Raw genomic sequence first — 25,445 nt, forward strand, 5'->3', positions numbered from 1 at the left:
AGCCCGCCTGGACAAATGTTGGGCCGCAACGTTCACCATCGCCCGTTGCTCGTGTAAGCAATCCGGCTATTGTCGTGAAAGTAGTTCGCCCGGCAGCGCGCTCGTTGAGATAGGAGCGAGGGGGTCTAGCCGCTTTGGCGCCCACCTTCATGTACCTGACGGGAACTTTTGACGGTCCTGAAAGGCAATGCCCGCCGCAGGAATGGTCACATTGGTCTGTCGCCGGCTTAGGGCCGTTCTGAAATGGGCCATATCATGTGTTTCGACGGCGCAATCCCCCCCCTGACCTGGCCCGTCGACAGGCGCCCACGCGATGATGTGATCGTTCCGGGTGGGGGTCCTGTTCGGCGTTCCGGAGCCGAACTGCGGGTCCGTGATGACGGGAACCATGACATTGCTTGTCGAAGATACGTGTGGTTTGCATGTCTTTTGCTTGGGTATCCGTCAGCCGGTCTCTCTTATTGTGAGTGTAACTGTTTGCTCTTTGGCATGGCATGAAATGTCGACATTGGACGCACGTGGCGAGCAAGGACCCATGCGAAGCGTCGAGGGGCGGGGAGGGGAGCTGTGCCCAGTAAGGTGGCTCGTGATGTTACAGCGACTGCAAGGCAAGGCGCCCCGTTCTGCTATTTCGTATGCTACGTACATGTATTCTAGAACCTGACCGCCGTCTTGCGCTTGCTGGTTATCCGCTCTCTCACGAGAGGCAACGGCCACGAGTCGCGATTATATATTTCGTTCGACGCGTGAGATCCACAACAAGCTGGAACTCATTTGCTCGTAGTATGTTGGGTTAGGTAGAATCACCACTTCAAAGCATCTGCCTCGTGCGGAGCAGGCTGTACTCGAGTCACAATGGCGAGTCTCAAACAGGAGGAAGATGAAGATGGGAGCATCGTGTATGTGCCGACTGGACCAACCAAAGCATGCACATTCAGAATCATGGGCCGGGGTCTATTGGAAGACGCCCGTCCGCCGCTGGGGAGAGCGTCGATAGCTAGCTGCGGAGACGCCGTTGTATCATAGAGATGCTGCCTGCTCTGATGCCCCCTCCGACCAGATGCGCAACAGTTCGACCACGTCTTCATCCGCGGCCGAAACATGGCAGTGGCAACTATCGCGCCCTGGCACACCTCTCCCATCCCGCCTACAAACCAAACCTGTTCTTAATCACACACTGCCAGTCGTAAATCTGAAAGTTGCGGCAGGCGGCGAGGTTGTCGGGCGTGTTGGGGTTGTAGACGACCGTGGCGTTATCCTTGAGGAGGTTGCAGATGCTGTCGACGGCGTTCCACTGGAGCGAGACGCAGTTGCCCCATATCTTGCAGAGGCTGACGCAGTCCTCAAATTTGGGCTCGTTCCTGGACATCAGGACCCAGTCCTCGGTGGTGCAGCCCCGGAGGCCGCACTCGATGCCGACGGTGGCGGTGACTGTGGGCACGGTGAAGAGCTCGGTCGTGACGGTGGAGACGAGCGTCGTGGTCACGGTTGGAAGGACATCCTACAGGCGGCGGGAGTCAGCAAGTTGAACTATGCTTTGCCGGCAGTTGGCAGAAGAGGAGGAGCAATGCAATCTCAGCTTACGGTATCGGTGATCGTCAGGACGCCAGTGGAGGAGACAGTCTGCTGGGCGGGCGCCGCCGGGCTCGTGATGAAGCAAGAGCAGGCGCTGCTCACCCGTGATGGCTCATACGTCACGGGGAGCCAGGTGGGATAGGCGGGTGCGTCGCGCTTCCAGTTGTATCGCGGGTCTTGGATGGTCGACCACACGTAGGTGGTGTGGATGCCGGGCGTGAAGGTAGCCGTGCTGGTGTATTCAGCCCGTCAGCCTGAGTATACCTACTAAACGTACAACACAATACAGAGCATGCTGTGGCCAAAGGAAAAGTCACACATCTGGTGTCTTACTACACAATGGTCGTTGCGGCGACGGTCTCGACAGGCGTCGCCGTCACCGTCTGGTGCGTGGTAGATTCGTATGCGGTCTGCGTGACGGTGGACTGGATGTACGTTGAGCAGAACTCGCTGGCGCTGGCGCTAAAGCGCTTGTCGCGCAGGTTACGGAGGACGTTGTCGTCGTGGCAAGCCGCCCGTCGCTGGTTCCATCTAGCTGCTGCGCCGTAGACCTGGGAGGGATCCGGGTCGGGCAGGGCGACTGCGGCGGCCTGGACGGCGAAGACGGCGAGACTCCTCAGATGCATCGTTGAAGACAATGGCAGAGCGAGAGGCTACCATAAATAGGCGGTGTCTGAAAGATTCAATGCCTTGTCAGACAAGAGCGTCGGGCCGCGTTGTTATAACTGGAGCGGTCACCTCCATACGGCCCGGATTCAAGTCACACTTGGTCACCGCTTGCTGTTGCTCGACACACAAGGCGCGGGGTCAAGTTGGACGAGTCCGTATCATGACGAAAATCAGCTCGCCGCATGTGTTACAATACATGGAAGTAGTAGTATCCACCCAGGATGTCCCAATGACATGGCCTCGGCATGGGCGAGCAGAAGTTCCTGCCTGACTTCCCGTGCGAAACATCCTCATGGCTGCGAGCTTGAGGTCCAACAGTCTCCGCATCGTCTGCAGGACGGAGACGGCGGAGCAACGGCGTTCCATCTGGGTCGACGAATCCGAGGCGCAGCAATGGACCGAAAGTCGCTGCCACCCTCAATTATCGTGGCCAGTTGTGGAAGCTTGTCAGAAAGGACCGTTAGGCCATCGGGGAGCGTTTGTGCGAGCTTCCCAATGCATGCAACGTCTTGTGCCACACCAGACGCACATGTACCTTGCTTACTACGGACGATGCGTCCAGCTGAGGCGCATTAAGGCGATGGCTTGACTGAGTTCGGTGGCATGGACCTGTAAGAACATGCGGTCATCTCTGGCATGGACATTATCTTCTTGGGAGCGATTCAATGACAGAGAAACGGGACCCCGTCTTGTCGCAACGCCGGACTCAAGTTGTCACAATAGTCTCTCTTTCGAGTGTCCGCTAGTTACCTTGTTTCTTCAAGTGACCCCGCCGGAAAGTCCATTCGCACGGGGTGTAGAGGCAATGGCGCGGTATCGCCGCTGTTACACGCATCGGAAAGCCAACGCACTACTCAGCACCTCTCAATATGACCGAACACCTACACATATACACCGTCGACCAACAGCCGCGGTAGGGCGCTCGAGCCAGCAGGGTTTGGGGAGGAGTTGGACGTGGATCGGAGGCTTCGGTTCGTCTTTCGGCCTCGCCGAAACGACGACAGCAAAACGATTCTACGATCTTTTTAGTAACGCTCCTGTAATAGCATTTTGGGCCTGCGGGAGGAACAGGATGTCGGGCGGCGAAACGTGAGCGAGATGGAATTGCCTGCTTCATACAAAGTGCGTTTGAGTTGAATCTGTTACGAAGAAAGGCTCGTAAACAGCAATGATGGTAACACCTCGGCCAACTACTACACTTACATGTAGTCGGCAAGCAATGCGTCAAAGAAGCACCTCCATTGTAGCGAAAAGCCCATTCAGTCGCGAGAAGAGGCTTGCGAAAGCCTCCGCAACTTCTCTCTGATATCGCAACCAACAACCCATTTGCCACTGTACACGTGCGCCCTTGTCGAGAACATCGGTGTCGGACCAAGCGAGGTTTCGACTTGCCGTTTTCGATCACTCTCGAGGTCGTTGGTTGGACGGCGGGCATAACAAGGCTGTGTCGTTTGTGAAAGACCGTGCTGAAATGACAGCCAACAACGAGGGGCGGCATCCAGGGCGGACCTGGCTATGGCCGTAGCAATATGACACTTTGTCGGATTTGCGATACTTCGTAGCGTGGAGGAGTTGCGGAATGGATTGCAGATGGTGTGGTGCGAAGAGAGCGGGACAAGAGGATATGAGAGGCGCCTTAGTTCCAGTCCCGTCTGGTGGCGAGGCTTAAGCACAACTTACATCACTTCCCTGCACAAACCAACAATCTTTATCGTTGCTTCGGGTCCCATGTCACTTGGACAGCTCGGCCCTATCAGGAACACCAGACGAAAGCTACACAGCATATCTCTCACACATCGCTCATAGGGGCAATGATGGTACAGAGTATTCAGGCTCAACATTATTACTATTTACCTTCATATTCATCAACACATTAGATTTCCGGATATATTAATGCCCATCCTGCTTCCAGATTCAGGCGTCCCATGCACAATGCCGAGCAGGAACCACCCATGCCCCGTGCCACAGGCTCATACCGTACTTCCTCTCCCCAAGCTCATCTTGACCATCAACAGCGAGACGCTTTTCAGAATGGTGAACAGCATACGGCCACGTGGTTGACTACTCCTTCACGGACTGTTTCTCGCAGTGGCATTGAGGTGGTGGTACCTTTGTGGAAGCCGACGAGTCGGTAAACTTGGAGAAGCGCTGCACAAGGTGGCCAAGCCCCGACGACGCCGCCGCTGCCATGTTCGCCTGCTGGTGCTGCGCCGCGGCGACGACGCCGCCGCCCCTCTGCCCGCCGCCGCCGCCCTGGCCCTGCTTGTTGTCGGAGTTCTGCCTCGCGGCGCCGTACATGTCGTCGACGATCTGCACCTCCTCGTAGGGGTTGAGCGGGCAGTCGGCGAGACAGAACTCGCGCTCGCGCTGCTCCATGTACTCGCGGACGGCGCGGAACTCGTCGGCCACGAACTTGAGGCGGTTCGGCAGCCCGCTGCCCTTGAGGTACGTCAGGATGCCCGCGATGATGGTGTTGATGGCGCCGAAGCCCGTCACGGCGGCGCGCGACCCGTTGGCCGCGCCCAGGGCCGTCAGCGTGGCCGCGACAATCATCTGGATCCCCAGGCAGGCGTTGATGGCGACGTTGAAGACGCGGTAGCCGCGCTTGGCCTTGCGCTCGGCGCGCACAACCCGCGGGTAGATGCCGTGGTTGGGCGCCGCGCGCGAGGCGTGGCCCGAGGTGCTGAGCGTGGGGACCGTGTCGATGCCTGTGAGCGATCGGAAGACGAGTAGCTTGTCCGTTGGCGGGACCAGTGCCGCCTCGGAGGTGGGGATGACGCTGAGGCGGCGCGGGTTGTTGCCGTCGTTGGGCGGGGGCGGCGGCTGGTGGTGTTGGTGTTGGTGGTGGTGATGCTCATTCTCTGGATCCCGCGATGCGGCGATGCCGTCGGGGTACATGTCGGCCGCGTGAAGGGTCTGGTGTTGTTGCTGCTGCTGCTGCTGCTTCTCGGGATCGCGAGGTTCGTCGTGGCCGAGCAGCCAGCGAACAGCTCGTCGGATCATTTCGTCGTCAACACAAACCCGCACAACAAGGGTTCCAGCCCATGGGCAGAATCAAACAAACAAAAGGGTTGAATCAGAGCGGTCACTGGTTGCCCCCCAGTCGAGTCGAGTCGCGAAATAATAAGGGCCCTCCGGTTCGCGTTATAAGACACGGACACTGCACCCGCCTACCAAGTTAGTATCTCGTGGCCGCCGACAACGCAGACGTAGCAACACCACACCACCCACCCACGGTTTTGGCAAGCAGTAGCGTGTGTCTATCCCTCCGGATAAAAACAGCACCATCGAATGATCAACGTCGCCGCTCGCGGGCGCGCGGCAGTAACTCTGATTTGTCAACGCGGCTGCTGCTGCTTGGTCGCGTCGTGCCAGGGCGTAGCTTCTCCCCCGACGTGGGCGAGGCTCCTTCTTGGCTCGTTGGTGAACCTAAAAGAGAGGAAAGAAGGTTAGCGGAACGGGGAAACAGGGGAGCTGACGGACGCTGCAGGTAAGACCTGCACGAGTGGCTTGCTGAGCTGCCGAGACTGAAAATGAGTTGAACCACTCGCGAACATCGGTCGCGCCGTCGGCGAACCGGGGGCTGACTTCTCCCTCTCCCCCTCGCTTTAGCAAGTGCCTGATGGTGTTGGTGTCGAAGGATGTTTGTTTTCCCCTCCATCTCGCTCACGCTGGGCGCGCGCTTCGTCCCGTCATGAGACTGGTCTTTGTCTAACACAACTGAGCACCACTCGGGGGCAGCACGTCTGTCCGCACAATATATTGACTCCATCATTGCTTTTTCTTTGGTTTGCCGAACTATCTCCCCAGCCACACTTGAGATATGGAGAAGTGTCCGAATGTCAAGAACGGTAGAAGGGGAGGGGGGCCATTGAGCCAGGCAGCGAAGCCGGGGTCATTCGTCGATCACACACTGCCGTTTTGACGGATTGGGTTCCCGCGGGCCGTCGCGCGCCAGCCACATCCATGGGCACTAGCCCAAGTCGAGCGAGCGAGCTGAGATGTTTGGTTCCAGACGTGGAGGAGGGGGCAAGACTGGAGGGGGGCGCTTCATGTTGGCCATAATGTCTCACAGTCAAAGGGGCGAGAAACACGGTGAGCTCAGATCATAAAGGGAGCACAGAAGATGAGCTGGACAGCCTTTGCCATGAGCCCATCAAATCGGTGATTCTCGACAAATATTTGGCGTCTCCATCGAAGTGATATCGACGTCTGGTGCGCTTCAAAATACAACATCAGCCGGCCACCAGTGCCATAATCGGACTGCATTGCGATCATCTATCGTCCCAATCTTTTCACAGATCTTGCGTAAACGTTACCACACCCATTGTCGTCCCGATACTACCCAACCTGGACGAGTATACGCACGACGCTACGAAGTACATGTATGGAATACGACCACGCGTACGAAGTAGGCCCTGAGCGGTCCCCGGCCGAGCACCGGACCGCGTTTCGTTCGATATGACGGAAATGAATTCGAGAGAGCGCAGTGCTCATTAGTCTCCCGCCTCAGTCCCGCTTCTTGATCCGAGGGAAGCTCAACCACACGGCCGCAACCAGGACGATGAGCGCCAGCACCACGGGCTGCAGCACGGCGACGCCCTTCTTGGCCGCAATGGCGCCGATGATGAACGGGAACACGGTACCCCCCGTCCCGCCCATGGCCATGGCGAAACCAATCGCGCTCACATGGATGCGTTTCGGCAGCAGCTTGGCCGTGACCATGACGGCCCCCGGGAACATGGGCCCCAGGAAGAAGCCCAGGAAGGCCGCCGCGACGGCTGACACGACAAACGACGGCACCAGCCAGAAGAGCAGCTGGAGCGCGACGCACACGACCAGGTATATGCTCAGGCAGAGGCGCTCGCCGTAGCGCTCCGTCACAAAGCCCAAGCCCGCGCGGCCGACCGCCATGCCCGCCCAGAAGCCGGACCCCGAAATGCCGGACGCGTACGGCGTGGCGTGGCGCACGCGCAGCATGAACGTGACGATCCAGCCGCCGAGGCCGACTGACGACAGCTTGGTGTTAGCGATCGATATACTAATCTGTGCGGATATATGAATGAAGAGGGATGTGCGCTTACCCTCAACACCCATGTAAGCAAAAAAGAAGAGGGCGCAGAGCCAGGTCACCTTGGACTTGATGGCCTCGCGAGTGCCCGCTCCGCTTCCTGTCTCGTTCTCCTGGGCGTGCTGCGCGCGATACACGGCGCCCGTGTCGCGCCAAAAGCTCAGCGTCAGGCCCGCAAACTCGACGACGCCCATGCCAATCTGCGGCATCGTCAGCACCGATCCGCTCTCGGGCGAGCAGTTCCAGAATGACTTAAGAGTAATGATGTATAGGGGAAGGGGGACTCCGTACCAAGACATAGTAAAAGGTGTACCACGGCAGCTCGGCCTTGACCACCATGGAGGTGGCGATGAGCGGCGCGAACAGGGCGCCGAGAGAGTAGGAAGCGTGCAGGAAGCCCTGGATGGCGTTGGCCTTGTCCATGGCGCCGACCCAGGCGCAGAAGCAGGCATCGGTCAGGCCGTTGCCGAAGCCGCTGATGGCGTTGGCGACGACGAGCACGGGGTATGGCGGGTGGGCGGCGAGGATGGCGTAGGTCAGGATGTGGCACAGGGGAGCCATGACAGCGACGCCGCGCCGGCCGAGGGCGACGTGGATGCGGGCATTGGTGGAGGCGGCGGTGGAGTAGCCGACGAAGGGGGTGAGGAAGATGAGCGAGACGACGGTGTAGCTGAGGTCGTAGTATTCTTCGAGCTGTGAGAGGTGTCAGCTTGTTGGCTATGGACGATGAAGCCGCCGCGACCTCAGCACCACTTACGTATGGGATCAGGGCCTGTCCACGAGGTTAGCGATTATCATATTTATTAATAATTTACTCAGCTGGATAAGGAAGGAAGGAAGCTTCCAGCATTAGCTGCAGTTCTGTACGCACACCGACGGCAGCGTCGTTCATCCCGGCGAGCGTAAACGACACGAGCGAAAACGCCAGCTTGGCAAGGTTAGACCGCGGCCAGTTCCACCGCTCGACGACCCCGTAGGCGTCCGGGGGCGGCGCGCCGCCATCGTCTGACGCTTCTTGATCTTCATGTCGTTGGCCGGCGGCGGCCTCGGGGCTCGCCTTGGTGTCGCCGTGGCCGGCGGATCCAACCACGCGGCCGGAGGCTCGGGAGCCGGACGAGGCGATGCGACGGAGCTCAAAGGCCCCAGGCGCGGCGGCCGGCGGCGGCTCGGTGAGGGTTTGAGACATGTCTGCCTCAAGTCCGTTGGTCGGTGTGTTGGGGCCGGTGGTGGGCCGGAACACGGACGGGGAGGATGGGGGGAAGTTCGTCTCCAAGCTTCACTCCGTGCCCTCTGCAACGATAGGACTTGAATGATAATTTGTCTTCGCGCGTTGCAAAGATCTCGAGCGCCGTCCCAGAGCCCCAAGTAAACTAGAATGGTGAGAAAAGAATGAAGAGAGGAGCTGCGTCTGCCCGTCGAGTTTATAAACAACATGAACGGGGATCGAATGAACAGAAGCGCTCACCGGTTCGGCGGCGCGCAGCTCCGGACAAGATTTGGGCGCCAAGGAATCACCCATCTTGCTCGCTTTGCCCCCACACACGCTACGGATTGCTTGTTAGGTTAGTTAGGTAGTCGCAGGCCGGAGTCCGTTGATCGGAGCCGTGGCTTGGTAGCACGAGACTTGGTAGGGCGCCGCCGTTGGAGTTGGACAAAGGTCGAAACCCCGCGGGCGTGTGGAATGACTGCATGACGGACGAAGCTAACACGTAAGTCCTCGGAAAGCCCCCACCATCCACGAGTGGTGTCTGGGGCGGCACCGGTGAAAGGGTGGCCGGGGAAATACTCGGGCTAGTCCGCGGGGGTGCCGGACCGACGAGATGGGGAGACGTTGATAGTCGTCGAATGGGGGACATGTGGCAAACCGTTCAATGAGTGAGCGCTCTGTGTCGGGGATGCTTTCTCTGCCATATCGCTTTCTACGTAAGAAGTGGCGCGATCACATCCCAACAATGCGGAGCGGCGTCACGTTCGATATTGCAGCTCGCGTGGTGGTGACGCTGCATGTTGATATTCGGGTTCCCTCTTAAGTCGTGAATGATCGTGCTATTTTTCCGCTTCACCTCTGATGGCAGTGTTCTTGTACTCCTCGAGCGACAAGATTCTTGCAACTGCAACCTCCTTGTTTGACAGATAGATAGGTAGCCAGGACAAATACACGTACCACCGCCCCGTGCCCCTACAACCTCAAGTCCATTCATCACTAATTGTCGAAAGTCATGAGCATTACCAGAGCGGCAAAGAAGATTCATCAGTCACCTCGGGCTCATAACATCGACCCTCTTTCTTACAGCCGGTGAAACTGCAAAGTACACGCATGAGTGAACACCGCCAGCCATCCGCTTGCTCAGCATGTTGTACCAACACCAAACATGGATGGCGACGATTGACGACGACAGCGATGAGAATGATAGTAGACTCTTCCTTCTACAATTTCAGCAGTATTCTCTGCGTCCGAGGTGACAAGCCCAAAGCCTGGACCTCACACTCAACTATGAAGCCAGCCGCGCGCATCCAGCAGTCATGATGCCCTCGCACCCTCCTCCCCCAGCTACGCTTGTATCGTCCGCATCTTCAGCGATTCAAATTGCATATAATTTCCGCCACGCATCATATGTAAGTCCCAAGGCCCTTAGCTTGGGCACCAACTCGGTCTGCTGTACACGATTATCTTGCCCTAGAATTAGGCGGAACGCTTTGCATCCACGCCCGCCGACAACTTCCACGCCACACCGCCAGCTGTCAACAGCACTGCTGTTTCTTTCGCGCCAACTTGCCTTTAGCGCGACGCACGCATCACTGTAGCGTAGTGGGCGTCGTGCGCAATCGCAAGCACCGCCCATGTACTTCGACACGATATCTGCTCTGCTCTTCTCGGTAGGCTCGTCAAACCCTCTGCATTCAACAGCGTTTCAAGGAAGAGCAGTACGCGCAAGGGAAATCCTCATGCCCTCTTTGAATGCACAGCTTGTACTTTGGCACCTCCGTCAGGCGATTCAACGAAGCGAGCTTCGTGCTACAGACGAAACCAGCAATCAAGTTACTCCGCCCATCTTGGGCAAAACCCTACACCATGAGAGCCAGATCAACAAACACCACAACGAATGCGCAAAAGGAGGGGCTGGACGCGCAGTTCTTCGACATTAATGAAAGCTGTGAGACGCAGTTTGTAGTGGACAGGCTGACATAAAGCTGCTTCTAAGCGACAGAGCTCCTCTTTTTGATATTGACGACGGCGTCTTCATCGGGAACTAGCCCTCGACTTGACCATGAGAAGGTTAGTTAAGCCATCTGCTCCCTTCATGGCAGGCTGGCTAAACATAGACAACGTCGTGTGTGTCAGAGTAGAGTGCATGTACGATCTGTATTAAGAAATAGGCCATAGTCTGGCTAGTGGGTATCATGATGGTCATAAGCTTCCCGATTCCCTTACGTCTACTGTACAGCCCAACCGGCATAATTAGGGTCTCCAAGAAAAGGCAAGGCGCAATTAAACCGGGTCTGAAGAGCCGCTCGCACTCCCAGACCGCGAATCTTTGCCCCCAAGATCCCGTATATACACCAGCTGCATCTCATCGTTATCCTTGTCTCCGTACTCCACGGTGTACGTCGTCTGTAGGGTGATGGCGTTGGACTTGATTTCGGGCCGGTGTTGCGATCGCTCCACGTGCGACACGTTGCCCGTTGCCCTAAATGGCCGGCTCTGTCTCCTTGTGGTTGTAGTTCGATGTACGCCGCTCGAGTACTTGGCGTAGTACCGCTGCGTCGTTCCCAGCAGCTTGGGGAACAGGTGCACCAGCAGCAGCCGCAGTGACGGCATGCACGCGCACATAATGCCGACGTTGATTTCCACTGTGGACCACATGCCCACGTCAAAAAAGTCCCAGGTTGGATTCGTTGAGTCCGACCCAAACTTGACGAGTGACCTGAGACGGAGGATGCTGACGATGGTGACGCTGCTAGAGCGTCAGTATACTGTAGTGACCTAGGAGCCGTATTCAAGACAGGGGACTTACAAAGCACCGACACTAAACATCATTGCGACACCGACCTTCTTCCTCCAGTCTAGCTTAAGGCCACGCAATTGCCATAGCGGGATAGCGAGCATCCATATGTCCAGAGCGATGCTGATAGCGGCGTTGGACCAGGCAATGGCGTTAATGTCGAGACAATGCCCTTGGTGGATGCCGTCCCACTTCCACCAGTAGTAGTTAATAGGGGTACATTGGAAGATGGCGGTGAAAACAAAGATGATGCCGAAGACGGAGACGAAGGCAACGGTGCCCCAGAGTACTCGTCGCACCCCTATGCCGGGAAATATCCGGATATAAAAGAAGAGCATCGCCAGTTTCAGGAGCGACACCTCAGCAAAGTAGATGATTTCCATGATGTAAAAGTCGCGGCCAAAATTCGTAATATTTTCCATCGTCAGGGTCCAAGTGTCCCGGCCCATGCCGTTAGGTGCAACGCCATGGGCGTTGATGACAGTGCTCGGAACTCCAGTGACGATGGTGATGAGGGTAAACCAGTCATCAAGGCCAAAGTCGAGCTTGGCCCACAGCTTATACCCAAAGCGTTGAAGGACAAAGGCGGCCGATATGGCGCCAAAGGCGTTGGATATGGCCACATACTCGCTCGTCTTGTCCCGGACAGGAGCATTGCAGCCCGATGCGGTGAGGTTCTTGGTTACTGAAATAACCGATGTGAGTGGTCTGTTGGGGACTCGTGACATGGACACGCAGACGTACTGATGGCTTCCTTGATGGTGCAGTTGCCCATGACGCACGTTGTCATGGCGTCCTGTAGCTTCTGATCGGTGCACATGCATGTTTGGTTGGTCAGGGAGCATTCACTCTGCCCAATGGTTTCTCCGAGACAGGACATCTGTTGGATGTCAGTGAGCTTTCGACAAGACTGCCTCCAATGTCAACATACTGCACACTTGGGAAACAGAAGAAGCCGATCCTGGAGCGACGGCTCTTGGGCCCATGCCAACGGCAGGACCACCAGGGCCGTTGGCCAAACCAGCGTCCACACTCTCATGCTGACGATGCCTGAGGAGGGGCTGGTGGCCGTCGAGTTCGACGCCGGGCTGCGTGTATATATATAAATGAAGGTCCACACGAGGAGACGCGGGACCATATATGGGCTAAACCGTGCGCCGGCCGAGCAGCGTAGCTATATAGAAAGGTCCGGAACGAGACGCGGGGCCGGATATGAGCTGGGCCGAGGGACCGTCGGGCAGCGTATTCGGTACGGTTCCCGAGCGAGGCCGACAAAGCGGATATGCGGGAGGCGTGTGCGCCGCCACACCGGTGGATGGACCAGAAAACCCCACGCCAAAATGCGTTGAAGGATATTGAGGTCAGACAAGTGGGAGGGGGGCAGAGCGCAGACGGGCCCGGCAGACTGGATATAGATATTCGCTTCGCCCAGAGATCTTCGACAACGACACTAGCGTGAATGGGTTGCGCACGTCCATGTGTCGGGTCTTGTTGGGGTGACGGGGTGGTTGTCGGCTTTGGCGCGGACAGATCGAGAGGCCTGAGAGCTCGACACCATCTCTCTGTGGGCTCATCAGAGACTTGCCCCTGCCCACCGCCGTTGAGGAGGCCGGGAGCCGCACATTATTTGCCATTGTGGTGGAGAGGGACGCAGGAAAGCCACCAGGGCAAGCCAAGGTTCTCTCGTACGCAGGACAACCGCGGAGTGTGACCCAAACTATCAACAGCCGGGCCACGTTGGAGGCGTCGACGCCAAGGCACTGCACGACACGCGCGGTTCCCGAAAGGGGCAAAGGAGACGGTGGAGGGAGATGCTGTTACGAGAAAGGTCAGGGACGGCGGCGACTTTGGATGATAGGCGTCAGCCCGCTGGAGTTGGACGGTGGTGAATGGCGTCTGGCAAATGCGGCGCGGCGGAGGCGATCTCCACAGCGGGAACAAGGCGGAAGGGCCTCGGCTTGCTTCTGGCGTTGCGCCACGGCGACGATGGCGAGCGTGCCGCCGCTACTAAGACGGGGGCTCGGAGGAACTGGTCTCGGGTTCGGCGGGCACACCAGGCTGACGAATATACGAGTCGCATCTGTTTCGTTGCCGATGCCACTTGCCACGAGAAGACGGTGGAAGTGTGCGGTTGAGTAGCGCGCCAAAGGACGACACCTCGAGCGTTGGGGCAACCCCAGATTTGCGCCTGGAGAGCGGTGGCCAGGGGGGATGGCCATGTCCACGAGCCTCGCGGCAAAGCCATCAGTGTGCTTGAGAGGTAGTTAGCAGGCACGCCGCGAAGAGCAGCGACGATGGGACCGATCGAGGCATGCTGCATGCATGAATCGTGTGGAGGGCACGGACCAGAAGCCCACTTTGAGGTTAGCTGGTGGCTGCTTGTCGTTGGTGGTGGTCGCAGGAGGAAGGCGTCGAGGCAGCGTCGTGGGCGGTGGAGGCAGGCCTTTGGGGGCGTCGACAGTGGGCGGGGCGGCGTCGACGGACCTCTGAAGCGGCCCCGTACTGCGCCAAAGGATATGCAGGCAGGCAAGGAGTTTATTTGGCGTGGCTTGTCGGGCGGCCGCCTGTTGGCCAGGTTCGGGGCGCTGGGCAAGGGTTTCTCTGCGGCATGAGCGGCTTGAACCCGCTGATGCTTCGGTTGATGGGAAACTGAGGGTTGCGACGGCACATCTTTGTTGTCGAAGCAGGGCCAGCTCCAGCCGCGTGGGACTGCGGGGCATTGCGTTGTAGTGCGTTGTGGGTGCGTTGTAGTAGTATTGTGTTGTGTTGCAATGCATCGCATGGACGCCGATGTACAGGCTTGGGCGGCGTTGTCGCCGGCGGCGGCGTTCGACCAAGATGCCTAGAGCCACAGAGAGACAATGCTGGCGCGGAATACCCCGCGGTCTACTAGGTATTTGTTCGTCGTCATTGCGTCGCTGTCGATGATCACTGTCCGTCGGACACGTGGTGGCGCTTGAGCTTCAGCAGCCGCAGCCGCAGCATCAGCATCAACTACGCGTTCGCACGATGACGTTGGACAGCCGGGGGGGAGACGAGATTTGGTGTTTCAGACGTAGGGACGCCTCGACGCAGTTTCGGGGGTCGAGGCGAGTCGATGTTGTGCTGGGCGCATGGCGGGTCTTGTCTGGGGGTGAGGTGAGGCCAGTGTGATGGAGGGGACGGGAGGGGACATTCGACGATGGGTTGGAGAGGGAGGGGCACGTTGCGGCTCCTGCCTTAGTTGCTGTTGTTCCCCAGGCCGACGCGGAGACTCCATGCAGACTCGACGCAGGCAGACAGTTTGGGACAGGAAGGAGCAAAGGACGAAGCCATGACGTTTTACTTACCTTGGTACCTATAGTATGCTCGGTTTGTTACCAGGTAGGTAGGTACCTAAAGCATCTTCCTTGTATCTTATGGGAGTATGTGAACCACTGCACCAGCCTCCAATTCCTTGGTAACTTAGCCTAGGTTAGTAGTTAGTAGTTGTTATCTGATTTCAGCCTGGTTTCTCTTTTCATGAATAAGTACGCTCTACTAGGTACCTATTGTCAGGATTCAGGAATCAGGATCGTGCCTGCCTGTGTATCCGCCCGCCCTCAGAGAGACTTGGCAGGGGACAAGGGCAGGTGCACCGCGGTGTGCGGCGTCGCACCTGCTGCATGGCCAGATCCAACATCAGACGACCATAACGCGACATCGCAACCATCGTGACATGAAGCTCCGCGTCTCGCCTGCTACACTACACAGCTGGCCCCTCTTGCGACAATCTCGAGCGCCCGCACACCCTCCCGCCCGAGACAACTAAGACAACTTCGACGCCGGCTACCTACAAAGTTACTACTGTAGTTACCACCATCTCGTCTCCGTCGATCTGGGCGGGCGACGCCCGTCCCCTGCTTCGTTGCCGGCGCCACGACCAGGGCGCATTGATTAATTTCCGCCTGTCTCTGGGAAATGCCGATGCGCCCATCGCGATATCCATCGTCATTTGCCCGTCTGTCCGCTCTCATGGTCACTCTCCACGCGCCATGGTAGCCCTTGATTGCTGCTCTGCTCCACGTCCCATATCTGCCGTTGCTTGCGAAGCGTTGCAGACAACACGACGGGGGGCACAGAACATACAGCTCGACAAAGGACAGCCATCGCGACCGGCTCTCACGGAGGGGCGCCGCCTGTCAGTGTGACACCATTGACAAGTGCATCGGCCATTGGTCTTGGCTTTGCAGGGGCCATCCTGTCCGTCGCGTGGTGGCTTCCGCAGATGGCCATCTGTCACACCACACAAACAGTCTGTGGCTGCGCGAGACACGTTCTGCAGCCCCTGGCGGGGATCCCTGTTTCCCCCAAGGCGCCGCATGGTCTGTCTGCACATGAAAGGTCAAGAACATGTACTGTATGCAGCACGACATATTTCGTACCGACCAGGCTGCCACCGCCGTCATGGGGGGGTCTCACACGCTGCGTCGCATCAGTACGTGTGCAAAGTACGTTACTCCTCGTCTCTCCCAGCCCAGATCCTGGGTAGCCGGCGAGCATGCGGCTGTTCCTGCGACCGCCACGGCCCAACACCCCAGATGCGGCATCAAGCTGCCGCTGACGACTAACTGGACCTTGCCAGGCGTTCCATATTCTGTCTTCCTAATGTTCCAAAAAGATCGCGAAGCGCGGCAGATGGCGTTGCATCCTCCACTGTGCGGGTAGCTCGCTTGGATGAATCGCGCACCTCACACGTCCCATAGTAGCATTTACCGGCGGCGCACGTTGTGGGTTAGGCATGACGGGTGGCTCACGCCGTTGAAGGGAAATCACTGTCTGAGATGGGTTGCCACGCGGGAGAAATTCCGCATTTCAGTAGCTGGCATCCCGCGGTTACTGAAACCCTCATCTTGAAGCAATGGAAATAGTGGCGGCGGTTGGGCCTGGTGCTCTCCGGACTTTCAACACATTTTGGCCGACTTCGCGGATATCACAATCACATGCTCGTCCTTGGGAAGCGTCCTCTCCCGTCCCCGCCAACGAAGTATTCGCGTCTAATGCAGGCGGCGGCCGGCTCTAGCGTCACGGGGTCAAGTACTCTGGGCATCTGGTGAGGGAACCCTGGTGGCTGCGCTAACGACATCTACACGAGGCATCGCGAGCACGTCTGGGGTAGCAGTCGAACTTGGCCGAAGCCGCCCGCTCGAAGGTGCGGTAACGGCCACAGAGGGCAGCAGATCCCCCTTTCTCACGGTATCCAAGCAAGGCTTTCAGGGCACGCAGGGCACATCAAGACCCTCCCTTTCCGCGGCGGCGCCGGACGTCAAAATCGGTCGGGCCAGGCCTTCAGGCGGGGGTAGTGCGCTAGTCCTTTCTGCCTCATACTACCTAGTCCAGGGCCGCGATGCACCAACAACGACGTTCTGAGCCTTCCCAATTGGCTCCTTGCCGTTTCGTTAATGCACCATGCGGTGTTTCAAGCAGTATTGATTGCACTTGTCGCCGAGTGGGGGTTGACGGGAGCTTGAAGACCTGTCCTTAGTGCTCACGATACCGCGCCCTCATCCCGGTACCTAGCAGAACGCGCCTTGTCGATAGTACGATCGACAGCGAGTTTGCCGCGACGATAATAACACGGTATATCTGGCAGAGGTCAGAAGGCAAAGTCCCTATCCCTTGAGGGTGTGTTCGCATTCTATGATTCTCCTGATGCAATGGCAACCCGAATGCTAAGAATGAGACAATCTGCCACGAACGCAGCCAATCGCGCCCTCGGGCAAATGAGCTCGCTGCATCATTGCCCAGCTCAAGGCTTTCCAGGCTGGCCGTAGCATCCCCCCCAGACTCGATTTTAGTACTATGGAGCCGTGTCGACGGGCGCCAGCCATGTCTTTGGCAGCAAGTGGAGGCTGATCTACGGCATGGACGGACGAATGGACGGACGACGGTCCAAGCGCAGACGCCGGGCGACGTGACCTCGACAAGTCATGAGTGTGGAAGCCACAGAGCATGGCGCCGCCGCGCCCGTGGTTTTGGGTTCGCTGGGTCGCGCACGGGCACGCGCGCAATGCTTGCTCAGCTCGGCAGCTGTGGTGGGTCGTCGTTTGGGGGTTGTTTCCGTTTTCTGCCCGCCGTGTTAGTAGGTGGTGAATTGCTTTGTTGGGCTGAGACCGCTTGCTCTTCTAGAAGATGGTTTGAGAGGGGTGGACCGGGTTGGGACGACGACGATTCATGTTGTCTTGGAAGGCCGTTGAGCCTCAACGAGTGTGCGTGATTCGTTTTGTCGTCATGGGGCGGCAGATTTTTGTGTCGCTCTAGAAATGAGCAGGGACAAAGCCATGGACGCATGTCAAGCGCAACGTGATGTGTAAGAGCCGAGGCCGTTGCAATGATCCGTAAATGTCTTAGACAACGTATCCTTGCACGTCGAGCGAGGACATCCGCCGCGGGGCCAGAGCGTCGGCACGTTTTGTCTCATTCGAAGAAAGCAGAGCAGAGGCCTGATGATAGGGAAAGGCGAGATTATAGACGACAGCGACGACGCGTGCGATGTTTCGTCATGTCTTGGTGACGATTCGTGGTGTCTTGGACCGTCCATCCTTGCATCGTCAGATGGCAGGCATGGAACACCGTCACGTGCGCCACGCAACGCCAGCTTTGTTTCTCTCCAGGGATCAATGAACGAGTGACACAATCATGGAGCTGCACGAGAGCGATGGCTTGTATAATTGTTGTCGAAGCGATTCTCGTGAATGCCATTGACGCTGTGTGCCTGTACGAAATATGCTGTGCTCTCTCGGCCTGCCATCTTGTGCCTGGCGTGGTAGTGCGCTGCAGCCGAACCAGGACTTGTTGACGTATCAAACACTGATATGCTACGAAAAGCCAAGGTTTCCAACTGTAATATACGTATTGCAGTGTCGTAATGTCAGTCGTTCGTGCGAAGTCGTAGACTCGAGCGGTTCATTCGATCGAGGTCGAGTTCATCCCCTAGGTTAGGGGGTTGCGAGTTGATGGCGGGGTCAAGTGTCTGGTAGCATTGACAAATCAGCCAACTCCATGATCCAAAGATACTGCGATTCTAGCCATGCTGTAGGTTAGAGAGCTTCATTGAGGCTCGAGTCCTACCACATACTGCTGTCCAGCAAGCCGCTTGGGGTATGTCGGTTTACTGTGCCCTGCCTACCTGTGCCTTGAGCCTTTGTGCTGCAGTCAAGCAACAGGCTTAAAAGTCCTAGTTCCAATATATCTATAGGGCCATGAGTGCCTAGCTAGTTCCTCTGGCACCTCTTGTAGTATCGTAACGTCGAGTGTGCAGATTCGTAAGCTCAGTGGCGCGCCTGGAGGAGTGGACTGGAGCTGAACCCAACTCAGGGGTTTGCGGACGCGTAAACGCAAAGAACGGCACAGTATGTACTTTGAAGGCCCAAAGCCCCCATTGATTGTATTTGTTTTTGCCGGAAACGACTTTTGAGGTTCAAGTGTAGCCGCTGATGACCGGCTGGGTCGGGTCCCGTTCTCGTTTTCTTGCCTTGTGCCTTGCGTCCAAGCGACGAGCGTCAAAATCTCAAGACCAAGAGTACTGGGGAGCCACAAGGAGATCACTGAGATCACAACTGTATTGTAGTGTCGTGGTGTCGAGCGTGAGGGTTTGGCGGATTCGGGGACGCGGTTCATCGAAGCTGGTGGCAACGTCTTCGGCCCAGAGGTCGGTCGTGGACACGTGGCAAGAGAAACAAGTCCAGCTCAAGGTTTCTTAATTGAAATATTCAAAGAGCTCGCAGAGATGTTTTGTTTAGATCGGAGACGACTTTTGAGGCTCAGGTTTCGCTGCCGCTGTCTGGCCAGAGGTTGGGCTGTCTGTATGGTCTGGTGTCCCTGCCTGCTCTGCTTGAGCCCGCGACAAGGTTGTTCTTCCGACCCAACCTAGCTAGACAGCTATGACGGCCTCGATTTATACTATAAGCCGTCTTGTAGTATCGTGATGTCGGGCATACGGGCTTGTGGGTTCGGTGGTGGCAATGAAGAAAGTAGGCGGCTACTCCAGCGTAGGTGTCGGTGGACGCGTGACGATAACAAAACGTATGATTATTCACTATGTCTCTCAGGCCCAGGGAGCTTACAAGGCTGTGGTGTTCGAGTCGGAGACGTTTCGTGAGAATCGTGTCTGGCGGTTGGTACATGTATCCGGCCAGAGACGGTGGGCTATGGTGTTGCGTGGACCTTGCTCCAGCCAAGCGACGGGCCTGACACATCAATTGGAGACGCATACAGGCAAATTGCCGTAATCAACCATATTATACGCTTCCTGTAGCATTGTGGCGTCGGGCGGGCGAGTTGGTCGGCTTGGTAGTTGAGTCGTTGGATCTATCCCAGGGGGTGTAGGCGCGTAGCAATAACAAACGATCATTCTACATCTCAGAAGCCCATGACACCCGCGAAATGATGAATTTTGAGTCGTAGACGGTTCGTGAGGCTCGAGGTTGGATGTTGCTGTCGTGTGGGGGCTGTAACCGATGATTGCATCGTCGCGCGTTGGTACGTACTCGGGGCGTCGGCGTGCCCTGGGAAAGACACAAATTGAGAACAGAGTAGAAAGCAACCTTGACAGGGACACAAAGAGAGGAGGAGGCGATCTTTGGTTTCAAAACCGTGATGAAAGCGTGTCTGTTGTCTGGAGATGCTTTGTTTGCTGGCATAGCGTGGTGACTGGAGAGGAGGCCCGATTGTGGGGGGGGCTTTGTTTCGCGATCGCAGCATGAAAGGTGGCATATCACGCCTCAACTGACGACGACAAACCTACACAGGGCAACAGAGAGTATAAAGAGCAGCGTGCCTTTGGTCAGATGCTGTCGTCCGACTTCTCCCCCACAAGAGGCGACAGTTCATGTTGCTCCGAAATGGTCTACAATACGTGGCCATACACAGGGGGAATGGACGTCCAAACATTGCACGATGGGATCATGCATCTCCGTCAACTACTGCAGCAGAAAAGGTAACTAAAGCTCCTCGTAGGACTTCACTCGGAGTACAGAGGCCTACGCCACCCGGAATCAGGGCTCGACATCGGGCAAAACCCAGTGAGTGCAAGGCGCCCACGGGCACAGCATGAGGCGAGAGGACATCGGACCAAGCACCAGACCAGCCCAGGCAGCAAGCGGGCCCTCCTTGGTCACAACATTTCGGAACAGGCAACGCAATGTTCCAGTTCGTGTTGCCCATCACGCACCTCGCCTCGTAGGGCTGAGCTCCCACGAAAAAGAACCATTAGGGCTCCGGGAGGCTCCCAGAGGAGGAGACCGGAGGCCGTCAGGCACCTCAGAGTGTTCCTTAGGGTTCCATGGGCCTATTATGCTCCCTACCAGTCACTCCAGTTGAAGGTCATAGGGCCCAAGGTGAACGACGCGCACCGTTGTGGACGGAGGTATAAATTGTTTGCACCAAATTCCGTCTGCGTTTTCAACTTTTCAACTCTTCACCTCCTGGGACTTGGCCTCTCGTCTGCACAACCCAGCCTCAACGCAACCAAAAACACCTGCAGATCCTTCTCTTGGCCATCAAAGAGTTCCATCACCATCAGCATCTTCGTCGTCATCAACAGTAAGTTCTACTGGCGTCGGCCCTCATCTCCCCCTGGCATGAAGCAAGCTTCCTGGTCGGCGACCTAACGGCGCCCCTGCTCCAGACCAAAAACACCACGTCAAGATGTCTTCCAGCCCTGTCACCCCCGACAACCAGGCCCTCGTCCTCGCCTCGAGCGCTCGCCGAGGCAGCACCCGCTCTGTGTCGGCCGCTCATCTCCTCGTGGAGTTTGAGCAGTGGAGCCGTGTCCAGGCGGGCAGTGGCAACAACCAGAGCCTCGGTCCCTTTGAAGGCGAGGATGGTCTTCCCATCCGCGTCATGAAGGAGCTCATGAGGCTTCTTGAGAAGAGCCTTGGATTTCTCCCCACCGGAGACACTTTGCAGGAGTTCCTCAGCGAGATCTTTGCCAATGGCTGGACCTCGACCACCCTCAACGTGCTCCCACCGCACCCCAGCGTGGTGCCCATCATCGACCGTGTCCTGACCAGCACGGTCATGGAGGACGTCGGCGAGGTCACCGACCGCCACGGTAAGTCAATCTTCCTTCCCGGGCTTCTATCTTCATCCTGGCCGTTATGGTCAAGCGAGCCAGTTCATGGCCGTTGTTTCCCTTTGTACAAACCGCGCCATTGTCACCGTCACTATTTCCACTGGCCCGTCTCGACCCTTGTCGTGGCGGAAAATTCTGACGCACAAATTTTGTCCAGGCAATGTTATCAAGGTGTACCCGCGCGCGTACCTTGACATTGTCAAGAATGTCCGCCTCGAGTTTGCCGCGCCCAACGGCATCTCTCTTGACAACGACACCCTCACCACCATGGAATGGAAGACGGACGGAAACGTCACTCGCCGTCTCCGCCAGACCGCCATCGATCTGTACGACCAGATTGCGGCCATTGTCGTCAAACACAACCGCGAGAGAGTTATCCGCACGGCTCGCATGCTCCTCAAGGAGTACACCGAGCATGGCTTCCGCGATCTTACCGACGAGGAGCTCCGTTTCGCCAACTCCCGAGACATGATCTGGACCGAGTGCCCCATGCTCTGGCTTGCTTTGACCGGCGGAGACCAGGTAGGCAACTTGGCCCGCGCCAACGTCATCATTCAAACCGGCAATATTAAGGGTGAGTCTGAATAGGATCGTGATTACTGAGGGCCTCGTCGTCCTCGCTGCCTTGGCGCTCGCAAAGCCGCCAACGCGCCAGATCGTTCTCCCTGACTGCTGTATTTTCTCGACTGGAGTTTGTTGATTCGGGTGTATTGCATGAGAGTGAGAGCTGGGAAGAACTGGATGGGCGTCTGGCGAGCTTCGGGTCTGTGTTCGGTGGCAAGATGGGCTGGTGAATGTGGCGAGTTCGTTTCTTTTTGGAGCTGGCGATGGCGTTCGGCAGCGTAGGGCGCAAGGAAAGTGATGCGTGAAGCTTTGCGAGAGATCCAGGAGTTCAATACTTCTCGTAGGCATACCTTTGAGCATTGGCCTCAATACAAAACTCTTGGGTCTCTGAATTTGATTTTGATGCCAATGTCGAGATTGTGAGAGGAAGATGATGAGTGAAATTGAATGAATTTGGTGGTGATACAAATGTCAAGATTGTGAGGAGAGGATGATGATTGAAAGTGAATGAAGTTAGTGGTGAAACAAGTGTCTGGAGACTCCGGCTCTCGAGACAGCCGCAAGCCCACACAACGATGCAATCAAATCGCTAGAAGCTACACGTTGGTCCATGAGCACTGCCACTAGACCGCAACCCTAATGTCAACATAATGAGAAGGCAGCGCACGATTTACGAAAACATAGGAGTAGCATATTGACGAAAGCTACGAAATTGTGCGGGAAATAGCATGGATGTTATGGCGTGGCATAGCGAGTCGACATCAATGTCGATAGCTTCATGATACCAACGAGCCATGTCGTCGGGAGTCGGCACCATATAACTCCACGTCCACGCAGCCCGTCTTCGGCCGCTGCACGTGACAATCCATGCAATGGTCTCACGTGCTAGAGTAAACAAGAACAACGTGCTCCTGCGCGAATACAGTCTAGTGTGGCTGTCATGGAAACTATAATGTCCCCGGGGGGCCTATGAATCGGGGCCTGAACGTCCGTGGGGGATTTAGTTGGGATGAATGCGCCTGTATACACTTCAGCGCGTTGTGAGTGGGGCCCGCACCAAGACTGATTGGGTTGTATGAGAGTCATTGCAGACGGGAGGGTGCATGGGCTTGTCAGCGACTCATCAGACAAATATTAATGAGGGATTGAGAGTAATTAGGTCCTGTTGCTATGAGACTATGCCGCCGCAGTACCATTAAGAACAACTGGCATCACGTCGGACAGTCAGGTCGGATGTTCTTACAGGTTCCCTTCCCTTGGGCTGAGAGAGGACGTTGCAATGATATCATGCTCGTAGGAGACAGCCAACATGAGGTCGGGGCATCGCCGTCTGGTGTAAGTGCCATAAGGCTGAGTCGTAGCGACCAGTTCGTCGCTGCGTGTCTTTCCTTACGGACATGTGCTATTTTGTTGGGACATTGCACCAGTCATGATATCTTCGCAATAATAGAGGAGTATCAATCGCGGCTCAATGCAATGTCCCTGGGCCGTCGCCGACGCCATCAATATTGACCCAAGATTTCCCCAGGATCCTATGTCATCCCTCTCGCGCGCTCCAGTATCCTGAGCCCCTCAATGAACAAGCGACAGGTCATGATCTCCGTATCCAACGCACCCCTACTTCTTCTCCTCATCAGCACAGCGAGCCAACCGGGAAGCCAGCTCCAACAACTCCGACTTGACCACAACGTGACCCCCGCTCGACGGCACCATGCCCGCATGCATGGTCCCCACGTTGGATAGCACCGCGACGGCGCAGTCGCGACCCTCGCCCTCCTCCCACCAAAGCGCCGCGGTGAAGCCCAGCACGCCGCCAAAGTGCCCCAGCCACCGCCGCCCATCTCCGGGACGCGTCATGCGGAACAGCCCGCGGCCCATCTCCTCACCGTTGCTCGCGGGCCGCCACTCCGTCATGGCGGCGAGGGACTCGGCGGAGAGGAGCTTGCCGTCGCGCAGCGCGGCGGCGAATGTGACCAGGTCGCCTGCCGAGGAGACGATGCCGCCGGCGGTCCACTCAGTGGACAGGTTCGAGGCCGTGCAGTCGATGAGGTCCTCGTTGACCGACGGGAACGAGGGGCTCACCCCCGCATCGCGCCGGAACGCGTCGGTGGCCCAGTGGTAGCGCCGGGGGGTACAGCCGTCGTCGGCCGGACGCTCGAAGCCCTCCATGTAGGTCTGCTTCATGTCCAGCGGAGTGAGGATGCGTCGCCGGATCTCAACCTCGGCGGAGCTCTGCGCGACTTTTTCGATGATGAGGCCGAGGAACGTGTAGTTGGAGTTGGAGTAGTACCACTTGCCGGGTTCGGGGGCTGTCTTCTTGGGCCGACGGATGTAGTCGAGCGGCTCCGTCCTGGTCCAGATGTGAGAGGGGTCCGTCTCGCAGCCGCGGGCGTTGCGGATCCAGTGCCGGTCGTCCTCCCAGGAGTCGATGCCCGCCTCGTGGCTCAGGAGCCGCGCCACGGTCGCGTCCCTGGCGTCGGGGATGTCGCGATACACGTCCGGGGCGAGGAGCCCGCCGATCGTGTCTTCGAGACAGAGCTTGCCCTCCTCGATGAGCTGCAGCACGACGACGGCGACAAAGACCTTTGTGATGCTGCCGATGCCGAAGTGGTGCGCCGCCGCTTCGATGGGCTCCAGGGTGCGCCTGTCGGAGACGCCGCTGGAGAAGCTCCACGTCTTCTGCTTGCGGGAGGAGTGCACGGCGGCGGTCAGGCCCGGGACGCCTGCCCACACGCTGCCGCGGAGGATGGCGTTGATCTCGGCGATGAGCGCGTCGGCCGCCTCGCCGCCGCCAGCCCGTGCCATGGCGGAGTGTGAGGGTTGTACGCGTTGTGAGGGGCCACGGCTTTTAAACACAGCAGCGCGGTTCATGTACGATATGATGCCGGCTCAAACGAGTATCCTGGTCAACCAGCCCATTCGCCGTTGGCAGCTGTCTCGAAGCCAACATGCAGCGAAGGGGCAGATGCAGGAGCTGAAGCCTCATTGTTGGGCTGGCTGAGTCCAGGTCGACGTCCTGGCCCCCAGAATAATAAGCATTTGCGGGGGCGGGGCGTGCAGCAACAGGGGGAGTGTCCGACGCGGTTAGGCTTTTGTGCCTGTGAAACTCTGTTCCAAACTTTCCAGATTGGGCAACTTCCGGGGGCGTTGACGCCAGCATGAGCTGCAGCAAATGTCTAGACTTGGACACTGGCAAAGGGGATGTTGCTCGAGGCCAGAGTCATTGGACTGTAATGTATGTGGCTTTCCAGGTGTTGTGATATGAAGTATAGCTGGCGGTCACGAGCTTTTCGTGTATACGAAGTACGAGATCATAAACAAGCCAACACCTGCGGATAGACGGAGCGGGGATCCATACCAGCGGCGCGCAAGACGACGACAGGCACCGCCGGAATAAGTTGGACATGGCCTCGTCCTTGGCCCTGTTATCATGAGCTGGCAAAGGACCAGCCACGCACCCCCGTGCACC

At 57.4% G+C, this 25,445-nt stretch overlaps 6 protein-coding genes across 6 annotated transcripts; 1 reads left to right on the forward strand and 5 right to left on the reverse strand.

Moving 5' to 3' along the window:
• Positions 1-1,147: 1,147 nt before the first annotated feature.
• JDV02_002987 (uncharacterized protein) lies at positions 1,148-2,201 on the reverse strand (the record flags this gene model as incomplete). Its single annotated transcript, XM_047984070.1, has 3 exons — positions 1,148-1,501; positions 1,585-1,807; positions 1,909-2,201. 3 exons carry the CDS (start codon positions 2,199-2,201, stop codon positions 1,148-1,150), a joined length of 870 nt encoding a protein of 289 aa, XP_047840042.1.
• A 1,875-nt stretch (positions 2,202-4,076) lies between these two features.
• On the reverse strand, positions 4,077-5,247 carry JDV02_002988 (uncharacterized protein; the record flags this gene model as incomplete). Its single annotated transcript, XM_047984071.1, has 1 exon — positions 4,077-5,247. The coding sequence occupies one exon, from the start codon at positions 5,245-5,247 to the stop codon at positions 4,306-4,308; it is 942 nt and encodes a 313-aa protein (XP_047840043.1). The 3' UTR covers positions 4,077-4,305.
• Positions 5,248-6,393: 1,146 nt separating this feature from the next.
• On the reverse strand, positions 6,394-8,982 carry JDV02_002989 (uncharacterized protein). The gene is made up of 5 exons (XM_047984072.1): positions 8,187-8,982; positions 8,073-8,087; positions 7,607-8,008; positions 7,329-7,515; positions 6,394-7,253 (listed from the first exon to the last, which is right to left on the reverse strand). Exons 1-5 carry the CDS (start codon positions 8,499-8,501, stop codon positions 6,754-6,756), a joined length of 1,419 nt encoding a protein of 472 aa, XP_047840044.1. The 5' UTR covers positions 8,502-8,982; the 3' UTR covers positions 6,394-6,753.
• Positions 8,983-10,692: 1,710 nt separating this feature from the next.
• JDV02_002990 (uncharacterized protein) lies at positions 10,693-13,907 on the reverse strand. The gene is made up of 4 exons (XM_047984073.1): positions 12,251-13,907; positions 12,064-12,199; positions 11,332-12,004; positions 10,693-11,271 (listed from the first exon to the last, which is right to left on the reverse strand). The coding sequence occupies exons 1-4, from the start codon at positions 12,455-12,457 to the stop codon at positions 10,806-10,808; spliced, it is 1,482 nt and encodes a 493-aa protein (XP_047840045.1). The 5' UTR covers positions 12,458-13,907; the 3' UTR covers positions 10,693-10,805.
• A 7,078-nt stretch (positions 13,908-20,985) lies between these two features.
• JDV02_002991 (uncharacterized protein) lies at positions 20,986-22,000 on the forward strand (the record flags this gene model as incomplete). The annotated part of the gene is made up of 2 exons (XM_047984074.1): positions 20,986-21,391; positions 21,570-22,000. 2 exons carry the CDS (start codon positions 20,986-20,988, stop codon positions 21,998-22,000), a joined length of 837 nt encoding a protein of 278 aa, XP_047840046.1.
• Positions 22,001-23,375: 1,375 nt separating this feature from the next.
• On the reverse strand, positions 23,376-24,941 carry JDV02_002992 (uncharacterized protein). Its single transcript, XM_047984075.1, has one exon. It carries the CDS (start codon positions 24,845-24,847, stop codon positions 23,594-23,596), a length of 1,254 nt encoding a protein of 417 aa, XP_047840047.1. The 5' UTR covers positions 24,848-24,941; the 3' UTR covers positions 23,376-23,593.
• Between the last annotated feature and the right edge of the window lie 504 nt (positions 24,942-25,445).

This window comes from Purpureocillium takamizusanense, chromosome 2 (assembly GCF_022605165.1).
Source record: "Purpureocillium takamizusanense chromosome 2, complete sequence".
Lineage (NCBI taxonomy): Eukaryota > Fungi > Ascomycota > Sordariomycetes > Hypocreales > Ophiocordycipitaceae > Purpureocillium > Purpureocillium takamizusanense.